This window comes from Panthera tigris, chromosome C2 (assembly GCF_018350195.1).
Source record: "Panthera tigris isolate Pti1 chromosome C2, P.tigris_Pti1_mat1.1, whole genome shotgun sequence".
Classification (NCBI taxonomy): domain Eukaryota; kingdom Metazoa; phylum Chordata; class Mammalia; order Carnivora; family Felidae; genus Panthera; species Panthera tigris.
The window spans coordinates 125,622,915-125,646,606 of record NC_056668.1 but is presented as its reverse complement, the minus strand read 5'-3'; the positions used below and the strand labels follow the sequence as shown (position 1 = coordinate 125,646,606).

Here is a 23,692-nt window from a genome sequence, read left to right as displayed (position 1 = left end):
CAATGCCACACAGCTGGCAAGTGGCAGCACTAGGATTTAAATGCTGAAAGCTTCCGAAGCCCACCCCCTCCATTCCTATTCTACACTGCACAGGAGATCCTGAATTATGATCTTAACTCCTTTTCTAAGACCAAATGTCAAAGGAAACCAGTCATTCCACAAAATGACCAGCATCACATAGTCATTATGTTTTTACAATACTTGATGTAACACTTACACGGCATGCCTTACTCCAGTTCTCACTTTCATGTAGTTCATTCCTGTTCTGTCCTTCCGATTTAAGTCTTCTAATTTTGGCTGGCCTAACCAAGAGATCTGCATCTGAGGACTAAGGGAATAGGAATACATTATTCATTTATGGCAGAAGATGAATTTCGCTCATCAGTCCCATGCTAAGAAAGCCACCGTTGGGTGCCTAATCCCCGAGTATGGGGAGTTAGCTGGATTTACTTGAGTCAAGGGTGAGACAGACCATTACTGAAGGATCTACCTTTGCAGAAATGGCAGTTAGTTGCTCAGAGATGCCTGTCTCTAAGAGAAGCTGGCTGTGGCCAGTTGTTAGCTGTAAAGGAAACCAAAGTATGTCACCCCAAAATACTGCTTCTGAGATAAAAGTTATTTTGAGCTGAAGGCAATTAAGAAGTGGTAAACACAGAAAAAGCTCCTTTTCTGCTTAAAGGCAGAATTCTTGTTTTATGGGAGACAGACTCTTATCAACTCAGAGATGGTACCAGAGCAATCTGCAAACAAACCTTCCTACTAGTTAAACTAACCCTTACCTTCCTAGTTGAGGAAAATGTAGACTACATAGTCTCAGTTAAACTATTCCTAGTACAAACCCCTTTGTCTTGTCAATTCTTCAGGCCTTCATTCTCTGCTGAAAGCTCCCCTGGACATGTTAAACACTCAATAAAATGTGTATCCTTTTCTGTTGATCTGTCCATTTAATTTTCAGACCCAGTTAGGGATCCTAAGAGGATTGGATAAAACCTTTCCCTCCCCTACAGGTGCTTAATTCATCAGCTTTGTTCCCCAAATCTCTGCCAAACAAGAGACTGCTTCTGAGACCTCTGTATCCAGCTACTGCCCTGGAACAAGTGCTCCTGCCTGGACAGCCAGTCCCCTAAGGGACAGAAAGGATGCTGGCCTTGTGGGAAGAGCTCTTCAGAGTTGAACAAGGAAAGTATTAACACATTTTTTTCTCAGTCCTTCTGAAAAAATTTGGAGTCAGGTGCATGCTGGGTCAAATTTTCACCTGTCCTCTATACTTACTGGTACATGGACACTTGCATAAACATGCCTCCTGGGAATTTTACAGGATGTAAACCTTAATGATTTTTAGTAGATAACATCTGTCACATGAGCAGCTGTCTTTATATCATATAGTGTTACCACCTTGATTAAACCTATAAACAAACCTACAGCAGGGAAAGGAAAGTAGACCACAGAGGGGAGGAATTGACAAGTGGTAAAGTCAGGGAAGTAAGACAGGCTGCTCAAATAAGGAAGAATCTACCCTCTAAGAAGCAGGGTGAGAATGCTGGTCATAAGGCAAACTACCCTCTAAGAATGCTGTTACGCAGTGGCTGTCTGACAATGATTATCCTTTTAGCTTTGAAGAAAGGCAGATCCTCTGAGCAAAGAGGTTTTCTGAAAACCCAGGATCTGAAAAATTCTAACATTTCCTCTTTCCATTTCCAACCTGCTAAATTTGTTGATTTTAACTGAGAATTCTCTTTCCCATCAGAGTAAATCACAGCATTTTACCCCAATGAGTAGAAACACAAGAAACTAGAAGAATTACATAGTTGGATAGAAAACAACAAAGAAAAAGTTCTTTTATAGCAAAAGTTGTACCATTATCTTGCCTTTTCCAAAATGTTTGGGGCCATGGTACTAGAAAACATACTAATTACTACTAGCATGGAAAAAGGTAAGACTTTGATTCTCTCTTAGAGAAAAGGCAACTGTTCTCAGAATTTATCAAATATCTTGACAAATACCTTAATCCCTAACAGTTTAAGTTTAAAATATAAACTTGACCAAGACAAAATGCTATTAATGAATGATAAAAGGAATAGTCTATTTGTTTGTTCAGACTAGTACAACCTTAGCAGAGACTCTTATAGGCTTTCTTTCCAAGGAAGTAACTTGCATGTCTTTTTTGCAAGTCCCTGAGAAAAAACAGACCTGCCCAATGATAATCTGTAAACTCCAACTGAAATCAGCACTTAGTGATGCACCATGCTTTAAAGGTCTTTGGGCTTTGAGTAACTGATATCCACAAGTGTTGGCAGACTTATCTATCTTCTAATACAAATTATTTAGCCTCTGCTTGTGGTTTTTCCTTATGAACTGACCAATAACATGCTTTAAGAAGGTTTTTCTTTCTTTAACAATTAAAGGTTTTATACCAAGAAAATAAATTTTTACTACTTACTTGTGTAAAAAGTCAGGTTCAGAACCATGTTCAGACTCAGGTTCCTGAATCTGTTCTCCCACGGGCCTACTATTCTCCCGCAGTACAGTGGAAGTGAGCTGTGGTGCTGGCAGGGGCCCAGGAGTCTGAATCATGGTGTCAGTCCTGTTTAGCCATGTATTATCCAGACTTTCATCTGTAAAATTCCAGTTAGAGTCACAACATATCATTAGTGGAATGAACTCTGGTAGAAGTTCTAGAACAGACTAGAAGAGCGTGGCTTCTGGGTTAAACTGTCTAATTTGAATCCCAGTTATACCACTCGCCTGTGTAACTTTCTGTAAGTTACTAAACTTCCAAAACTCTGTTTTCTTATATATTCTTACATTATCCTCTCTTCTGAATCCCTCCATCTATAAGGATTAATTCAACCACAGGAAGGGAAGAATGGGGCCAGCCAGAGATCCCTCTAACCTTGCTTTACTCAAACAATAAAGGGCCTATTTGCTGGGTCTTAGAGGGGCCCCAGGTAGCAGCACTTAAAGTCTGGTGGGCCTTTACTGACAAATCAGCAAATCCCACTGCACAACTGGGACATTGGTCACTAGAGAAATAACTTTTTTCCAGGCAATTCAATATGGGGATGGGTTAAGAGGCTCACTGTTTTCATGCTTCTAAGTTCTACCTCTTTAGGGAAGCCCTCCTCATTCATCCTACCCAGCCCCCACTTCCCATTCTCCTTTAACTTCTAGAGGAAATAGAATCATTCCTACTTACTAAGGATTTAATTATACACTGGCCTGTGTTGGCAGGTCATCTGTCAACTGTATAGGTTATCTCTTTAATTAAAATTAAATTTTGTCAAGGGACCAGGAAGTGTTTCTTCCTTTTTCTGAAGATCATTCATGAAGATCTGAACAGATTAAAGCATTATTTGCATATGTAAACTATAGCCTGATATAATGTTACATAATTATAAAGTTTCTACTACAAACATTCTAAGTTATTTTCCTAATATGGGAAGACTTAAAAGTATTACTGCTATGCTTTCCCTTCTGAAGAATTAAAAAAAAATTTCAATCACAAAGTACACAGTATGAATCTTATTGTTTTTCTTCCTCCATTAAGTCTCAGAGATGTGTGCATGTTAGGTTCTGTATTTGCTATCAAGCATCCCACCTCTCTCAGTGTTTCAACAATTGTCAGACATATGTATATGTTCTGGATAGGCTTCTCAGTTCCTGAAAATACTTACCTATTGTCTTGTTAATGTCATTCCAGTGATCTGAAACTCACTATTGAATCTTTAATCAGCAAAAAGAGGTTTCATCTTCTTTTATTCATACCACTTTTGTTTCAACATTTAATTCCTAACTTTTATCTTCTGCTGCACTTAAAATTTTGTAAAAATGGTACCATTTAGGTTCTTAACGTGGTAAACCCATGTTTCAGCTCTACTACATACCATATTTTACAGAAAATCTTGCATGATTCATTAAGAGTTTGATCACTCCCTGTATGTACCCAGAAAATCTTTTTGGCCCATCAGAGCACTTCCCTTGCTGAATTAAAATTGCCTGCTTCTGTCTTCCCATCTGTACTATGAGCATTTTTTAAAGTAAGTTTCATGCCTAGCACAGAGCCCAAAATGGGGCTTGAACTCATGACCCTGAGATCAACAGTTAGATGTTTGACTGAGGTGCCCATGAACCCCTGAGCATTTTTATTAATACTTAATCTCCAGCATTTTGCAGGTCTTTGAAAGGCGCTTGGTAAAGACTTGTGAATGAATGACTAACTTCAGGAAGAACTCACTCTTCTTGAGGAGATCCTGCTAACCCCTAAGGGTTCCTCAATGAAAACACTTCTTACAAGGCTTTCTCATCTTTATTCCAAACAGATGAAACTGCTGCCTAAGGATTCTGGGCACATGACCTACGTTAGTCGCTTGGTAAATTTCAAACTGACATACAGCAAGTTTTCTTTTTTTCAGTCATTATTTAGAGAGAAGTTTAGGATTCTACACTACAGAGAGGGTTTAGTATTTTCATTCTCTGAACCAAAAGATTTTAAATCCCAAAGACAAAACTTGACACAAAATCTTTAACATTAATTCTGTAAATATTTTTTTCTTTTTTAATTTATATCCAAGTTAGTTAGCATATAGTGCAATAATGATTTCAGGAGTAGAATCCAGTGATTCATCCCCTATGTATAACACCCAGTGCTCATCACAAGTGTCCTCCTTAATGCCCATCACCCATTTAGCCGATCCCCCCACCCACCACCCCTCCAGCAACCCTTAGTTTGTTCCCTGTATTTAAGACTCTCTTATGTTTCCCCCCTCCCTGTTTTTGTATTATTTTTGCTTCCCTTTCCCTATGTTCATCTGTTTGTATCTTAAATTCCACATGTGAGTGAAGTCATACGATATTTGTCTTCCTCTAATTTTGCTTAGCATAATACCCTCTTGTTCTATCCATGTTGTTGCAAATGGCAAGATTTCATTCTTTTTGATTGCCAAGTAATAGTCCATTGTGTGTGTGTGTGTGTGTGTGTGTGTGTGTGTATGTATATATATATATACACACACATACCACATCATCTTTATCCATTCATCAGTCGATGGACATTTGGACTCTTTCTATACTTGGTCTATTGTCGACAGCGCTGCTATAAACATTGGGGTGCATATGCCCCTTTGAAATAACACACCTATATCCTTTGTATAAATACTTAGTAGTGTAATTGCTGGGCTGTAGGGTAGTTCTATTTTTTTTAATGTTTATTTATTTTTGATAGACAGAGTGTGGGCAGGGTCAGAAGCAGAGAGAGAAGAGGGCAGAGAGAGAGAGGGAGACACAGAATCTGAAGCAGGCTCCAGGCTCTGAGCTGTCAGCACAGAGCCCAACACGGGGCTTGAACTCATGAACCATGAGATCATGACCGGAGTCAAAGTCAAATGCTTAAGTGACTGAGCCACCAGTTGCTCTGAGTTTTCTTAGTTTAAGAGTAATGCTCTAATAAAGCAATTTTTAGTCTTTTTGAATATATGAATAATTACGCATTTTCACATTTTCATGACAGTTCAACTCCTTGTTTCCCACAGTCCATGAGAGTTATAAAACCAGAGTCAGCTATCATTATTTTAATGCACAAGAATAAATTATATTCCTGGGGTAGAAATCGAAAGTTGTTTTGGTCATGTTCAATTTGCTGCACAGGTCTACCCTTAGCTTATCAGAATCTCTTCTATATTAGGATGAATTTTGATAATTAACGTTATGACTACGCCTTATTTTAAATTTTAATGTATTAGAGGGTCTATGATATGGAGATCAATTTTATAAACCTTTGTAATGTTTTCTCTTTTTCTCTGTACGTATCTTTCTCTGTGTTTCATGCTCTTCTAACTTCTTTCTCCTTGACCCTTTTCTGTTCCACTTTGTTCTAACCTTTGAGTATGTGTCAAATATACAAGGAAATAATATGCTTAACAATATTACCTTGCTTCAACAGATCTGTCACTTTATTTACCTTTGCAATAGTAAGCAAACTACTTGTCTCATAGGTTAAAGGTAGGCTTACCTTCTACTCGTTTTTTGTGAAGTGGGGGTCGTCCTTTCTTATTCCTTACTGAGGAGGTTTTGCTGCTGCTACTTCCACTGTTAACAGACATCCTATCATCTTCACCTCCAGTGACTAACGAATTTCTATAGGAGATAAGTGGAAGCCATACATCTTCTCTCCTTTCCATCATCTGCTCCGTAAGGAATTTTTCTAGGTATGAATGACTAGAAACACAACAAAGGAAACAGTGATTTTCATAGAAGCACTTCATGTATCACTTATTTAATTTTTTCGTAGACTGAGGCTGTCTCTCTGAAAGTTCTGAAGAATTCCTAAGGGTACATATTACACTGTTAACAGTGGTTACCTTTGGAAAAGAGGGATGAGAATGTAAGGTTTTGCTGCACATATTCCTGGAATGCTTTTATTGTTCCAATTTTAGTACATGTGCTGCTGAAGTGAGCACTGGAATGCTTTTAAATAGGTGAATGTATTACTAAGGCTGTGTGTGTGTGTGTGTGTGTGTGTGTGTGTGTGTGTGTGTGTGTAGTCCTTCCTAGGCCAATGTTAAAAAAAAAAAATCAGAAGTTTAGCTCAATAGGTTATTGAATTTTTTTTTAAACTGTTTAAACCAGGGCAGGATTTCTATAATGGTGGAGAGAGGAACTAGGCATATCCTCTTCCCAGCAAAACAATTTTTTAACTGGTGAAAATGATAAAAGACAATCATTTAAAGTCTTTAGAAACTGTCCTAAGGGCACACAGCAAATGGAGAAACATTTATTCAAGAAAATTCCTAAATCTCAGTAAAAACAAGGTTTGTTGCATTTGTATCATAACCTGTTCCCCTCCTTTGTCCCCTCTTCTCCACCACTGTCCTGTGCTATGAAGGCATTACTCCAGGAGCTCTACTCTGGGTAGACATGGATAAGAAGACAGGGTTTCCCTCTTTCTTTCACTTCTCATCCAGAGCTGCCCTGGAAGAAACACTATTCTGGACAGCAGCTGGGAGGAAGGAGGCTTTCTTCTTCCCCATCCTCTACTTGTCAAGTAGTGACTCTCTCTTAGGCACAGCAGGCAGAGACCACCTGGAGGGACAAGCTGACAATGAGGGGTTACCCCTGGTCCCCTGCTCACAGAATAGAGGTGTTATTCTGGGAGAAGAGGGATGCTGTCCCACCCCCAGTTCCTGTTCAATGGCATAAAAGTTCTGCCCAGCAACCAAAGAGAGTAGATAAGCCAGAAATTTAAGAGAGAAAATGAGAGAAAAGCTAGCCAAGAAGAGCCCTCCTGGAATCACAGACAATCTTGGAAGTTGGGAAGGCTCTGCACATATGCTTAAGTTGCACCTACTCATGGGCAAAAAGAACAGGGAATGAGGGCAGTGTTGAAATCATTCCCCAGGCCCCACACTGACCTATCAACACAGGGAAGAAGCCTCACTGGCACCAGGGGCTTAAGCACAACTGCTAACCAAATACTAGTTGAACAATAAGCTGCTCTGACCCAAGAGGAACTCTTAGAAAGCCAGACTTAAAGATAAAATCATAGTAGACTATTTTCCAGTTCTGCATGTAAGGAGTTTCAAAGTTGTCACTGCATCCTAACAAGTAAAAAGGTCAACAGACTAAAAAATCAGCAACTTCCTGGATCCATAAGAGAGGAAAATAGCTGTCCCCAAGATTGGGAGATATATGTGAATATAGGAGGCAACAGCTTATTGGAACAAACTCACTAGTGGAAACTAACTTGAGAACCAGTGCTGGAGTAGGAAAACCTGAGCTGTAATTCACAAACTGGGGGTGCCTGGGTGGCTCAGTCCGTTAAGCATCTAACTTCGGCTCAGGTCATGATCTCACTGCTCTGAGTTTGAGCCCCCATCAGGCTCTGTGCTTGATAGCTCAGGGCCTGGAGCCTGCTTCAGATTCTGTGTCTCCCTCTCTCTCTGCCTCTCCCCCATTCATGTTCTGTCTCTTCTTCAAAAATAAACAAACATTAAAAAATTTTAATTCACAAATTGTTGGAGGTTCACTGTGGACAAGTCTGAGAGTTCAAAATTCCAGGAGGACCCTGTCCAGGGTCCAGTCCAGGGGGACCTCCCCATAATATGAGATTTACCTCCAGAAGTTCAACCAGGTTTCCATAGTAAACATTAGAGCAAACTCCTCTGTGCTTCCAGCAAGGGGAGAGGAAAAGGATATCATTTTGAAATCTGCCAGAGTATATTGTTTTTAACAAAGCCTCTCCTCAGGGGAAACTGGTAAAGCAGAGCACAACTTACTGGGATATTACTGGATGTTAACCAATCCGGGGGAAGGGAAATACCAACTCCAGCCCACTCCACCCATTATGTCCCAACTACGGGTTAAGAAAAAAGTGAGAAATACTTGAGGAGTTCACAGTCCAGAGGCACAGGCTCACTAAGACACAAACCTATAATCTGAGATTATAGATTGCTTCCCCTCCTCCCATACCTCACTACTATATTACTAAAGGTATATTTATAGTAGTTCCTTTTACCCAGTACATCACATATGCTAATCAAGAAAAAATTATAAGGCATACCAAAAGGCAAAATTACGACTCAAAGGACAGAGCAAACATCAGAATCAGACATAGTAGAAATATGAGAATTATCAGACTGGCAATTTAAAACAACTATGATCAATATGCTAAGGGCTCTAATGGGAAAAGTAGACAGCATGCAAGAACAGATGAGCAACAAAAGCAGACAGATGGAAATCCTAAGAACCAAAAGAAATGCTAGAGATAAAAACTGTAAAAGAAACAAAGAATGCCTCTGATCAGTTTATCAGTAGACTGGACACAGCTGAATGAAAAGCCTCTGCTCTAGGGGACACAACAACATAATCTTTGAAAACTGAAAGCAAAGAGAATGATGATGGAGGAAACTAGAATATCCAACTATAATACAACTACAAAAGGTGTTAACATATTGAGAATGTCAAGGGGAAGCAAGAAAAGAACAACAGCAACAATAATTGAAAACAGAAATGGCAGGGGTGCCTGGGTGGCTCAGTCTGTTAAGTCATCCAGCTTCGGCTCAGGTCATGATCTCATAGTTTATGAGTTTGAGCCCTGCGTTGGGCTCCTTACTGACAGCTCAGAACCTGGAGTCTGCTTTGGATTCTATGTCTCCTTCTCTCTCTGCCTCTCCCCCGTTCATGCTCTCTCCTTCAAAAATAAACAAACAGACAAAAATTAAAAAAACAAACAAACCCAGAAATGGCAGAGAATTTTCCCAAATTAATGTCAGATACCAAGCCACAGATCCAGGAAACTCAGAGAATACCAAGCAGGATAAAATGACAGAAGAACTATATCTAAGCATACTGTTTTCAAACTATAGAAAATCCAAGGCAAAGGAAAAATCCTGAAAGAAGCCAGAGGAAAAAAAATGCTTCACACACAGGGGAATAATGATATGAATTATACCTAACTTCTCAGAAACCATGCAAGCAAGAAAAGAGTGGAGTAAAGTGTTAAGAGAAAAACCCCACCAAACTAAAATTCTGTGCCCTACAAAACTCTCCTTCAAAGTGAAGGAAAAATGAAGACTTTCTCAGGCAAATAAAAATTGAGAGAATTTGTTGCCAGTAGACCTGCTTTCCAAAATTTGTTAAAATAAGTGCGTTAGAGTGAAGGAAAGTAATATAGGTCACAGACATGAATCTATATAAAGTAAGGAAGAACAATGAAGAAGGAATAAGTGCAGGTAAAATAAAAACTTAAAATTTTTAAAAATATTTATTTATTTTTGTGAGAGAAAGAAAGAGAGAGGGAGCGAGCATGCAGGGAGGGACAGAGAGAGAGGGAGACACAGAATCTGAAAAAAGGCTCCAGGCTTTGAGCTGTCAGCACATAGCCCAGTGCGGGGGTTAAATTCATGACCCATGAGATGGTGACCTGAGCCGAAGTCTGAGGCTTAACTGAGCCACCCAGGCACCCCTAAAATAAAAACTTTTATTTTTCTTAACTGATCTAACAAAGGAAATTTTTGTTCAAAATAACACCAACAATGTATTTGATTATGTATGCTTATGTATATATCACGTATATGCATAGATATATATGATTACATATGCTTATATATTAAATGAAAAGAATGACAGCAATGATACAAGGGAGAGGAGGGAGAAATTAGGATTATTTTGTTATTATAAGGTACTCATACTATTCATGAAGTGATAGAGTACTATTTAAAAGTGGATTTGGATTAATTGTAAATGCACATTGCAAATTTTAGGGCAACCACTTAAAAAAAAGTATCAATATGCTAAGAAAGTAGAACAAATGGTATCATAAAATGCTTAATTAAAACTTTTTACAAACAGCAGAAAAAGAGTGGAAGACAAAAAAATAAGAGCAACAAACAGAAATAGTAAGGAATATGGTTAGGTATTAATCCAACTGTATTAATAATCAATCTGAACATCAATGGTATAAAAGTGCACCAAGTAAAAGATTGCCAGAGTGGATCAAAAAACATGACCTAAGTATAGGCTGTCTACAAAAAATCCACTTTAAATGTAAAGACATATAAAATAAAAGTAAGTAAATGGATGGAAAAAGTTATACCATGCAAACACTAATCAAAAGAAACCAAGAGTAGTTATATTAATTTCAGAGCAGACTTCAAAGTACAGAAAGTTATCAGGGATAAAGAAGGGTATTACATAATGATAAAGGAGTCAGTTCTCCAAAAAAGGTAATAATTCTTACCATGTATGTGCCTTAAAACAGAGCATCAAACTATGTGAGGCAAAACTAATTGTAAAGAGAAACTGCAATTAGAAATACATGAATCCACTATCACAGTTGGAGACTTAATCCTCTATCAGAAATGGACAGATTCAGTAGCCAGAAAAATCAGTAAGGACATAGTTGAAATCAAATACACCATCAGTCAAGTGGATATAATTAACATCTACAAGACTAATCCTATCCAAAAGCAGAATACGTATTTTTTTCAAATTCACCTGTAACATTCACCAAGAGATCACATTTTAGGTCATAAAACACATCTTTTTTTTTTTTAATGTTTTTACTTATTTATTTTGCAAGCGAGGGAAGGAGGGAGAGAAAGCGAGCCCATGCACTCAAGCAGGGGAGGGACAGAGAGAGAATCCCGAGAAGGCTCTGAGGTGTCAGTGCAGAACCCAATGTGGGGTTTTGATCTCAGGAACTGTTATATCATGACTTGAGCCAAAATCAAGAGTTGGATACTCAACAAACTGAGCCACCAAGGCACCCCAGTCACAAAACACATCTTAACAAATTTAAAAGAACAGAAATCATACAATGTCTGCTCTTAGATCACAATGGAATTAAACTAGAAATCAGTATCAGAAAGATACATGGAGATTAAAGAATATACTTTAACACATGATACAAAGAAGAAATCCCAAGGGAAATTTTAAATGGAAATGAAATGAAAATAGCACTTCAAAATTTGTGTAATGCAGTGAAAGCAATGGTTAGAGGGAAATTACAGCATTGAATGCACATATCAGAAAAGAAAAATCCAAAATCAATAATCTAGAAGCTTCTACCCTAGAAAACTAGAAAAAGATGACCAAATTGAATCCAAAGTGAAAGAAAAGAAACACTAAAAATTAGAGTAGAAATCAATGAAATTAAAAACATAAAGCAATACATAGTATCAGCAAATCAAAAGCTGGTTCTTTGAAAAGATCAATAAAATTGATTAGTCAGCCTAAAAGAGTTGGGGGGAAGAGAAGCTACAAATTATTAATACCAGAAATTAAAGAGAAAACATCATTACAAATCCTACGGACATTAACAGGAGAATAAAGGAATACTATAAACAAATCTGTGCCTGCATATTTGATAATCCAGATGAAACAGACCAATTCCTTGAAACACACAACTTGCCAATTTCACACAAGAAGAAATGGACAATCTGAAAAGGCCTATATCTATTAAATAAATTGATTCAATAACTAATAACTTTCCAAAGCAGGAAGCACCAAGCTCAAATGAGTTAACTGGTGATTCTACCAAATGTTTAAGGAATAAACCTACCAATTCTCTACAGTCTCTTTCGGATGACAAAAGCAGAAGCAGTACTTTCTACCTCATTCTACGAGGCCAGCATTATCCTAATACCAAAATCAGACAAAGATATTACAAGAAAACTACAGACTAATTATCTTCGTGAATATAAAGCAAAAATCCTCATCAAAATATGAGCAAACTGAATCCAACAATGTACTGAAAAATAAATATATACACTATGATCAAGTGGGATGTAACCCAGGTATGCAAAGCTGGTTCAACACTTGAAAATCAATTAATATATTCTATCACATCAACAGGCTAAAGAAGAAAAATCAGTATCTTATCAATAAATATAGAAAAAGAATTTGACAAAACCCAACACCAATCCTTGATAAAAACTCTCACTAAATCAGGAATAAAAGGGGATTTTCTCAATTTGATAAATACAATCTACAAAAAACCGTATAGCTAACATGCTTAATGGTGAAAAACTTGAAGATTTCCCAGTAAATCAGGTATAAGACAAGAATGTCCCTGCTCACCAATCCTTTTCAACACTGTACTGGAAATTCTAGTTAATTCAATAAGACAAAAAAGGAAATATAAAGTATACAGAGTAGGAAGGAAGAAATCAGTTATTATTTGCAGATGACACGATTGTCTATGTACAAAATCCTAAAGAACTGACAGAAAATCCCTCCTGGAACTAACATGCAATTGCAGCAAGGTTGCAGGATACAAAGTTACAAGTGGAATTTGAAATTAAAAACATAAAGCCATTTACATCTGCACCCCTGAAAATGAATTAAGATATAAATCTAACAAAAAATATACAATACCTATATGAGGAAAACTACAAAACTGATCAATGAAATGAAAGAACTAAATATATGGAGACACAGTCCATGTTCATGCCTACAAAGACAAAGTACTAAGTCAGTTCTTTCTAACTTGATCTATATAGTCCATGCAGTTCCAAACAAAATCTCAGCAAGTTATTTTGTGGATATTGACAAGTGGATTCTAAGTTTTATATGGAGAGGCAAAAGACCCAGGATAGCCAGTACTGAGGGAGAGCAACTAAGTTCGAAGACTGACACGATACAATTGTAAAACTTACTATAAAGCTACAGTAAAATCATTTTGCAAAATATAAGTATACCATCATCATACTGTATACCTTAAACTTATACAATGCTATATGTCAAATTTATCTCAATAAGGCTGGAAAAATGAGAAAAAAATCTATAGTAACTAAGATAGTGTGGTACTGGCCAATGAATAGACATATAGATCAAAGGAACAGAAAAGAGAACCCAGAAACAGGCCCACATAAATATAATCAACTGATCTTTGTGACAAAGGAGCAAAGGTAATAAAATGGAGTAAAAGCAGTCTCTTCAATAAATGAACAACTGGATGTGCAAAGCAAATAAATGAGTCTAGACACAGAGCTTACGTTGTTCACAAAAACCAACTCAAAATGGATTATAAACCATTTTGTAAATGTAACATTTATAAATGTAAAATGTAAGACTATAAAACTCCTACAAAATAATATAGGAGAAAACCTAGATAACCCAGGGTATGGCAATGACTTTTTACAACACCGAAGGCAGGGTCCCTGGAATAATAATTGATAAGGCAGAGTTAATTAAAATTAAAAACTTCTGTTCTGCAAAAGACACTGTCTAGAGAAAGAGAAGACAACCACAGACTGGGAGAAAATATTTGCAAAATACATATCTGATAAAGGAATTGCTATCTAACATATAGAAACAACTCTTAAAACTCAACAATAAGAAAACAAACAACCTAATTTAAAAATGGGCTACACATCTGAACAGATACCTCACCAAAGAAAATATACAGATGGCAAATTAAGCACATTAAAAGTTGCTCCACATCATATGTCATCAAGGAAATGCAAAATTAAAATAAGACACAACTAGGGGCACCTGGGTGGTTCAGTGGGTCAAGCGTCTGACTTCAGCTTAGGTCATGATCTCAGTTTGTGAGGTCAAGCCTCGTGTCGGGCTCTGTGCTGACCGCTTGGGGCCTGGAGCCAGCTTCTGATTCTGCATCTCCCTCTCTCTCTGCCCCTCCACCACTCACGCTCTGTTTCTCTCAAAAATAAACATTAAAAAAAATTAAAAAAAAAATAAGACACAACTATACACCTATTAGAATGGCCAAAATCTGAAACAATGACAACACCGAATCCTGGTGAGGATGTGGAACAAAAGAAACTCTCATACATTGCTGATAGGAATAGAAAATGGTACAGAAACTTTGGAAGATAGTTTTGCAGTTTCTTATAAAACTAAACACACTCTTACCATGTGATCCAGCAATCACAAGCCTTAGTATTTACCCAAAAGACTTAAAAATTTAAGTCCTTACAATTACCTACACAGGGATGTTTATATCAGCTTCATTCATAATTGCCAAAATTTGGAAGCAACCAAGATGTCCTTCAGTAGGTAAATGGCTAAATCAATTGTGGTATTTCTAGACAATGGTATAATTCTCAACATGAAAAAGAAATGAGCTTATCAAGCCATGAAAGGACATGGAGGAACTTTACATGCATATTACACTAAGTGAAAGAAGCTTATCTGAAAAGGCTACATACTTTGTGATTCCAACCATATAACATTCTGGAAAAGGCAAAACTATGGAAACAGTAAAATCATCAGTGGTTGCTAGGGTTTGGGTGATGAGAGGAAAGATGAACAAGCACAGCACAGAGGATTTTTAGGGAAGTGAATAAAATACTCTGTATGATTCCATAATGATGGATGCATGTCATTATACATTTGTCTAAACCCACAGAATGTACATCAAGAATGAACTATAATGTAACCAATCATGAACTTTGGCGATTATGATATGTCAAGGTAGGTTTATCAATTATAACAAGTGTATCATCTTGGTGGTAGATGCTGATAATGGGGAGACTATACATGTGTAAGGGCAGAGTGATACATGGGAATTCTCCTTACCTTCCCCTCAATTTTGCTGTGAACCTAAAACTTCTCTAAAAATTAAGCTTAATCAAATCAAATCAAATCAAATCAAATCAAATCAAATCAAATCGTTCTCTGTTAGTTTGGAAGACTGCACATACCCAAGGCTGCCCCTTCTCAGGAGCAATGAGAGAGGGAACTTCCAAGCTGCTAGTCTTCTGGCTGACTGTGGAGCAAAATAACACCCCTGAATTGTGACAGCAGTCTTCAAGCGACACACACAACAAAGAGTAAAAAGTAAAAACCTAAATGGCCAAGGAGGTTTAAGCACAACCTTTGATTAATGAGTCTAATGCTGACATAGGCTTGACTCCTAGGAATTCAAGCCAAATGATTAAAAAAAAAAAAAAAAAAAAAAAAAAAAAAAAAAAAAAAAAAGGGGGAAAAATCTGAGTAGGGATAGCAGAGGCTGCACACTGTAAGAGAAATAGACTTCATAGTTTGTTCATCCAAATCTCTAAACAAATGACCCAGCAAACAACATCAATCTCTAGGGGTGCAGCGAATTGGTATGAAGTGTACCTAAATTATTTCACAACGTATCATGTATGCAACATATTATCTAAATTGTTCAGTTTTAAACAAAAAATTATGAGACATGCAAAGAAATAGGGAAATATGACCTACATGTAGCAGTAAAAAAGTGAGCAATAAAAACAGTGGCCCATAAAGATTGCAAAGCAATATTTTAAATATGTTCAAAGAACTAAAAAAATATATACATAAGGAATGAAAAATATGTCACTATCTCATTAAATAGAGAATAAGAAGAATAAAAAGAAATGATAAAAAGAGAACAAATGGAAATTTTGCAGTTGCAAATTACAATAACAAATTAAGAATTCTCTATGGGGCTCAACAGATTTGAACTGGCAGAATAAATAGTTGGTAATCTTGAATATACATCAGTAGAAATTATGTATTCTGAAGAGCAGAGAGAAAGAATAAAGAAAAATGAACAGAGCCTCAGAAATGTGCGATACCATTAAGTGCACTGATAGGTGTAGTGGAAATACCAGGAGAAGAAAGGAGTAGAAATGCATTTAAAGATATAATAGAAAAAAAAAAAAAGATATAATAGTTAATACTTCCAAATTTGGTGAAAAACATTAATCTACACATTATCAAAGCTCAACAAAGTCCAAGCAAGATAAATTCAAAAAGACCCACACCCCGATGCATCATAGGCAAAATGCTAAAAGCTAACACTAAAGGAAAACTCTTGAAAGAAGAGCAAGTAACTCATGATTTCTCATCAGATGCAATGGAGGCCAGAAGTCAGTGGGACAGCATCATCAATGTACTGAAAGTAACACACTATCAAATCAGAATATTTTATCTAGCAAAACTCTATTTCAAAGCTAACGATAAAATAAAGACACTCCCAGAAGGAATAAAAATAGAGAATTAGTTGCTGGCTGACCTGACTTAAAAGAAACAATAAAAGATGTTCTTCAGGCTGAAAGCAAATGATGCCAGAGAATACACATGAAAAACAAAGAGAGCTAAAAGGTAATTATTAAGTAGTTATGAAGGCCAATATAATTGCATATTTATTCTTTTCACTAATTTAAACAAGAATTGTATAAAATAATATGTATCACTGTATTGTTGAGCCAATAACATAGAAATGTAATATATTTGATAATAAATACAAAAGAAATAGGTGGGAGCAAAGATATATTAGTGTAAGGAAATGATGCCAGATGGTATATCAAATCCACAGAAAGAAATGAGGAGAACCAGAAAGGGCAAATAAGATTAATAATATAACAGGCCCCTGGGTGGCTCAGTCAGTTAAGTGTCCAACTTCAAGTCAGGTCACAATCTCATGGTTTGTGAGTTTGAGCCCACATCGGGCTCTGCTGTCAGAGCAGAGCCCACCTTGGATCCTCTGTCCCACTCTGTCTCTGCCCTGCCCCCACTCACACTCTCTCTCAAAAATAAATAAACATTAAAAAAAAGGTTACTATAACAAACTCTATAATAAATGTATACTTGGCTCCATTTCTTCTCTCAGTGTATTTAAAAGACATACAATTATATCAAATATAATTATAATGATGTATTGTTGGGTGTGTAACATATTTAGATGCAGTATGTGTAACAATAATGACACAAAAAAGAATAGAAATGGAGCTATATAGGGGCACCTGGGTAGCTCAGTCAGTTAAGCATCCGACTTCAGCTCAGGTCACGATCTCACGGTTCATGGGTTCGAGCCCCGCGTTGGGCTCTGTGCTGACAGCTCAGAAGAGCCTGGAGCCTGCTTCAGATTCTGTGTCTCTCTCTCTGTCCCTACCCTACTCATGCTCTGTCTCTCTCTCTTTCAAAAAAATAAATAAACATTAAAAAAAGAAAAGAAAAGCTATATAGAAGTAAAGTTTTTATATTTCCCTAGAGTAAATTTGAAGAAATTTTGATAAGATGTATATTTTAAGGCCTACATAAACCCACTAAGGACATAACTAAAAAAGTACAATTAAGTAATTTTGAAGTAAGGGACACCTGGGTGTCTCAGTCAGTTGGGTGTCCAACATGATCTCATGGCTTGTGAGTTCAAGCCCTACATTGGGCTCTGTGCTGACAGCTCAGAGTCTGCTTCAGATTCTGTCTCCTCCATCTCTCTCTGCCCCTCCCCTGCTCACACTCACTCACACTCTCTCTCAAATATAGATAAACATTAAAAAGAAAAAAATTTTAAATAATTTGGAAGTAAAATGTTACACTAGAAAATATCCACTTAATATAAAAGAAGTCATGGCCAACTAATCTTTGACAAAGCAGGAAAGAATATCCAGTGGAATAAAGACAGTCTCTTCAACAAGTGGTGCTGGGAACCTGGACAGCGACATGCAGGAGAATGAACCTGGACCACTTTCTTACACCATACACAAAACTAAACTCAAAATGGGTGGAAGACCTAAATGTAAGACAGGAAGCCATCAAAATCCTAGAGGAGAAAGCAGGCAAAGACCTCTTTGACCTTGGCCACAGCAACTTCTTACTCAACATGTCTCTGGAGGCAAGGTAAACAAAAGCAAAAATGAACTATTGGGACCTCATCAAAATAAAAACCTTCTGCACAGCCAAGAAAACAACCAGCAAAACTAAAAGGCAACTGACAGAATGGGAGAAGATATTTGCAAATGACATATCAGATAAAGGGTAGTATCCAAATCTATAAAGAACTTCTCAAACTCATCACCCAAAAAAACAGATAATCCAGTGAAAAAATGGGCAAAAGACATGAACAGACACTTCTCCAAGGAAGACATCCAGATGGCCAACCAACACATGAAAAAATGCTCAACATCACTCATCATCAGGGAAATACAAATCAAAAACACAATGAGATATCACCTCACATCTGTCAGAACAGTTAACATTAACAACTCAGGCAACCACCGATGTTGGCAAGGATGCAGAGGAAGAGGATCTCTTTTGCATTGCTGGTGGGAATGCAAACTGGTGCAGCCACTGTGAAAAACAGTATGGAGGCTCCTCAAAAAATTAAAAATAGAACTACCCTATGATCCAGCAATTGCACTAGTAGGTATTTATCCAAAGTATACAGGTATGCTGTTTCAAAGGGGCACATGCACCCCAATGTTTACAGCAGCACTATCAACAATAGCCAAAGTACGGAAAGAGCCCAAATGTCCATCGATGGATGAATGGATAAAAAAGATGTGGTATATATATACAATGGAGTATTATTCAGCAATCAAAAATAATGAAATCTTGTCATTTGCAACAACGTGGATGGAACAAGAGGGTATTACCCTATGTGAAATTAGAGAAAGACAAATATCATATGACTTCACTCACATGAGGACTTTAAGATACAAAACAGATGAACATAAGGGAAGGGAAGCAAAACTAATATAAAAACAGGGAGGGGGACAAAACATAAGAGACTCTTAAATACAGAGAACAAACAGGGTTGCTGGAGGGATTGTGGGAGGGGGGATGGGCTAAATGGGTAAGGGCATTAAGGAATCTACTCTTGAAATCATTGTTGCACTATATGCTAACTTGGATGTAAATTAAAAAATAATTTTAAAAAATATATAAAAAAGGCAATAAGGGAGGAAATAGCAAAAATAGATCTATAGAAGCAAACAGTATAATGGCAGAAAGTGAAGTGTCTGACTCTTGATCTCAGCTCAGGTCTTGTTCAATCCCCACAGTGGGCTCTGTGCTGGGTGTGAAGCCTACTTAGAGAAAAAAAAAACAAACAACAACCCAAAACATGATCAAACTACACTCTATCTATAAGAAGCAGAGTTTCCATTCAAAGACAAAAAGCCAGAAAGTGAAAGGATGGAAAAAAAGTATACCATGCAAACAGTAAATAAAATACAACTGGAGTGGTTATATTAGTATCAGACAAAATAGAATAAGACAAAAGTTACTAGAGCCAGGGAATGACATTTTATAATGCTATTTAAGAGTCAATCCATCAGGAAGGCACAAGTATACACATAAATACACCTAACAAAAGAGCTAGCCTCAAAAGGCATGAAGCAAAAAATCGACAAATTTGAAAGGAAAAATAACAATTCAGTAATAGTTGAGGAGACTTCAATACCCCACCCTCAATAATGGATAGAACTAGACAAAATATTAACAAAGAAATAGAAGACTTGAACAACGCTATTAAAAAAAACAAAACAAAACCAACCATATGCCACCTGACCTAACAGATACCTCAACACCACTGAACACCAGCAGAAGAATACATATTCTCCTGAAGTACATATGGAACATTCTCTAGAATAGACCATATATTGGTCTATAAAACAAGCCTGAATAAATTTGAAAGGATTAAATTATACAAAGCATGTTCTCGGGGCATGTGGGTGGCTCAGTTGGTTAAGCGTCCAACTTCGGCTCAGGTCATGATCTTACAGTTCGTGCCGGCTGCTCAGAGCCTGGAGCCTGTTTCAGATTCTGTGTCTCCTCTCTCTCTTCCCCTCCCCTGCACACTGTGTCTCTTTCTCTCAAAAAAATGAATAAAACATTAAAAAAATTAATTAAAAAAATTCATGTTCTCTAACCACAATGTAATGAAATGAGAAATCAATAATCGAAGGAAAATTTGGAAATTCACAAATATGTGGAAATTAAATAAAATACTCCTTAATAACTAAGATAAAAGAATACATCACAAAGAAAATGAGAAAGTCACTGAGATGAATGAAAACATAAATGCAACATATCAGAATCTGTAAGATGCAACTAAAGTAATGCTCAGAGGAAAATGTGTATCTGTAAATGCCCAGAATAAATAAGTTTTCAAACTAACCACCCCCCCCCCCCCACACACACAAATACCCAACATCACTCATTCTCTATCATATTATTCTATTTCAGTGCCTGAGACTCTTGTTCCTATTTTATGTTGTGTCCCCCTTACATTAGAAACTTTGTATTGTTCGCTGCCTGGGCATACTAGAATAACAGTTATACAACAGTACCTGACCATATTGTTTAATAAATCTTTTTTGACCAAATGAAGTCGGCATCTCTCCTTAGAATTATCACTCATATTCATATGATTTTTAACTGTCTCTCCAAATTTCTGTTTATTTAGCATTATTACAACTGATATACCTTTCTACCAAATTCATAAAATTCAGTATCCCATCAATATTTTTTATGAAAACTGCATATATTACTTCTTTAAACTATTATCAGTTATCAAAAATAAAAAAATAGAAAAATAAATCAATCTTCTTGGACCAAGTCAAATAAAAAATTCAGTTTACCTTTGAACATGGATTTGAATTGTGCACGTCCACTTAAATGTGGATTTTTTTTCAATACACTACATACCATAAATATATTTTCTCTTATGACTTTAACATTTTCTTTTCTCTAGCTTACTTTATTATAAGAAAGCATAAAATACATATAACATATGAAAGATGTTAACTATTATCGGTAAGGCTTCTAGTCATTAATAGGCTACAAATAGTTAAGTTTTTGGGAAGTCAAAAGTTACACAGTACAGCATAGAGGGTATAGTCAATAATACTGTAATAATGTTGTAACATGACAGTTACTAAATTTACCATGGTGAGCACTGTGTTATGTATAGAATTCCTGAGTCACTATGTTATATACCTGAAACTAACATAATATCGTATGGCAACTATATTTAAGTAATAAAAAATAACATTAAAAAAGTGTGAAATTTAAAATTTAATAAATACCCTTTTATTTTAAATTAAAAAAAAGTTAAAACACGATTTTTGATTGTCAGGAGGTCTGCACCCCTAACCCATGTTGTTCAAGAGTCAACTGTAAAACTAAAATATAATTAATGTAAGAGGAAAAAAGAAAGGGTTACACAATGGCTAAGCCAATGTTCCTACTTCTTTGAATTGTGGAATAAGAAAAGAAGTCATTGCCCACTTACTCAATTTAATCTTGCAAATTCTGGAGTACTAAAGGTGAACAGTGAAAGAACAATTATATAGATGCTTGCAAGAAAACTATGGTTCCTTAAAACAATCAGAGCATATGTTATCAACAGTAATTATATCTAGATGACTAACATTTTTCCAAAAAATAAAACATTTAAAATTACAAGGGTATCATGATGAAAGTAACTTACACAGTCTTTTTGTCCTGTCGAAGAAGTTTAGAAGAAAATTCACTTAATACTTCCAGGAAAGCCAGATTAGGAGGGGGATATTCTTGTCCTTTCTGATTTTGGTATTTAAAGGCAAACTCTATGCCATCCCTGAAGTAAAAGAAAATAACATCTTATTTTTCCAGATAAGTAGTGTAGTTCTCTCAATGGGCTAGAATTTCAAAGTAGTTGAAAAGGCAGGAAAATCATCACTGAAGGAAGTAAAATCCGATAAATTTGAAGGGCAAAACAATGTTAATTTGTATGACATATATACCTATTAGTATTCTATTATTTACAGTAGAAAAGTATTAGTTGTAGCAAATAATATAAAAAATAGCTGAATAACCACAAAGCTAAATTCCTGTATGTATCTTATAGGGGTAACACAATACCCTGGAAAGGGCATTAGATTGTCAGAAACTTTGGTTCTCAGAGTTGGGTCACGGGACCAAGCAGCTATATGAGGTATTTAAACGTAAGGTATTTAACATTTTCTGTCGTTCAGTTTTTAGTTATGAAATAAAGTTGACCAAATTAGTACAGTGTTTTTAAACCCATGTCTCCTATAACATTTTCTCACTGACCAGATATTTTGTTAAATTTTACTTTCTATTCTTTATAAATGACAAAATAGAGAGTTGAAGTATTTTTCAAATTCAAAAGGCCCTCCTAGTTGAGAATAACTAGATGACACAACCTCTGAAGTTATTGTAACTTAAAAATTCTATCATTTGTCACTTTAAAAATGGGTCAAATAACATTTATTTCAGTTAAATTCCAGTAAAACTAAATTCTTTATAACATAAAGGGTTTATTCAGCTCACTCACTTGTGAAGTGTGGCAACTGCTTCTCGTGTCTTGATCTGATCCAGTCCGAACGTAAGGGCAAAACGACGTGCCAGTTCTTTAATGCCACTGACATGGGCAGATGTCCTATCTAGATTGGGACCTTGCTCTTGGACAAGTTCATTAAACAACTGGTTGAAAGAAAAAAAGAGGAAAAATCTACAGCTAAGAAATATTTATTTCATTTATTATCAGAATAGGTAATATAATTTAAAAATATTTAAAAGGCACATGTTAAAATTTCCCTCCTTATATTTAACCATAGTCACACTGTTCCCCTTCTCCAAGTCATCTACCATTACTAATTTCTTGAGCTCATTTTCATGCTAGTTGTGTGATTAAATGTGAACAGGAATTTCTTTTTTTTTTTTTAAGTTTCTTTATTTATTTTGCAAGAGACAGAGACAGCATGTGTGGGGGAGGGGCAGAGACAGAGAAACCCACACAAGCTCATACAGCCCATGCTGCCAGAGCAGAGCTTGACGTGAGGCTTGAACTCATGAAACTAGGAGGTCATGACCTGAGCCAAAAGCAAGAGTTGACACTTAACCGACTGAGCCACCCAGGTGCCCTAGGACTTTATTTCTTTTTAACAAAAAAATAATGTATTTTAGGCTGGGGGAAAAGAAATATGCTTATAGAAATATACTTTATATTCATAAACATTTACATATTCTTTTTGTTGTTTCATAAGGATGGCAATATACAATATCTGCGGTTCAGAACGTTGGTTTTTTTCACTGATTATATCTTTAGACAAGAACACTATGTAAAAAAAGACATTTGGACATATGGGGTGATTTTTCCTACCCACCAACAAAATATACAAAAAGGTTCTTAAGCTGGGTGGAGGGATTTTATAAATTACACATAGATTGCACATATTGTATCAAAATGACAACAACCAAATAAATCTGGAGTACTAAAGAATATAAAAGCTATCATCATTCTACCACCAAGATCTGACACTTAAATTTATCTATACATATCTGTCTTCCCTATAAGATATGAATAGTCCAGGCTTTCATCTAAAGCCACTCCCTACTTATTTACTAGATCTCACTCCATTTTACCTATTTAGCAATTTTGCTTTCATGCTTACTGCTCTGTCCTGCATCCTTAACTATCCCCTCTCTACTA

The 23,692-nt window shown here is 36.3% G+C and overlaps 1 protein-coding gene across 7 annotated transcripts in view; it reads right to left on the bottom strand.

The window, feature by feature from the left end:
- STAG1 (stromal antigen 1) overlaps positions 1-23,692 on the bottom strand; it is a 402,258-nt gene that overhangs the window by 4,515 nt on the left and 374,051 nt on the right. For all 7 annotated transcript variants that reach the window (XM_042998579.1, XM_042998577.1, XM_007087414.3 and 4 more), the window contains 5 exons: positions 22,535-22,683; positions 21,686-21,814; positions 6,008-6,213; positions 2,441-2,615; positions 218-328 (listed from right to left, as the gene is read on the bottom strand). In XM_042998579.1, the coding sequence (XP_042854513.1) occupies positions 218-328; positions 2,441-2,615; positions 6,008-6,213; positions 21,686-21,814; positions 22,535-22,683 (770 nt within the window). The remainder of the gene's footprint in view (positions 1-217; positions 329-2,440; positions 2,616-6,007; positions 6,214-21,685; positions 21,815-22,534; positions 22,684-23,692) is intronic.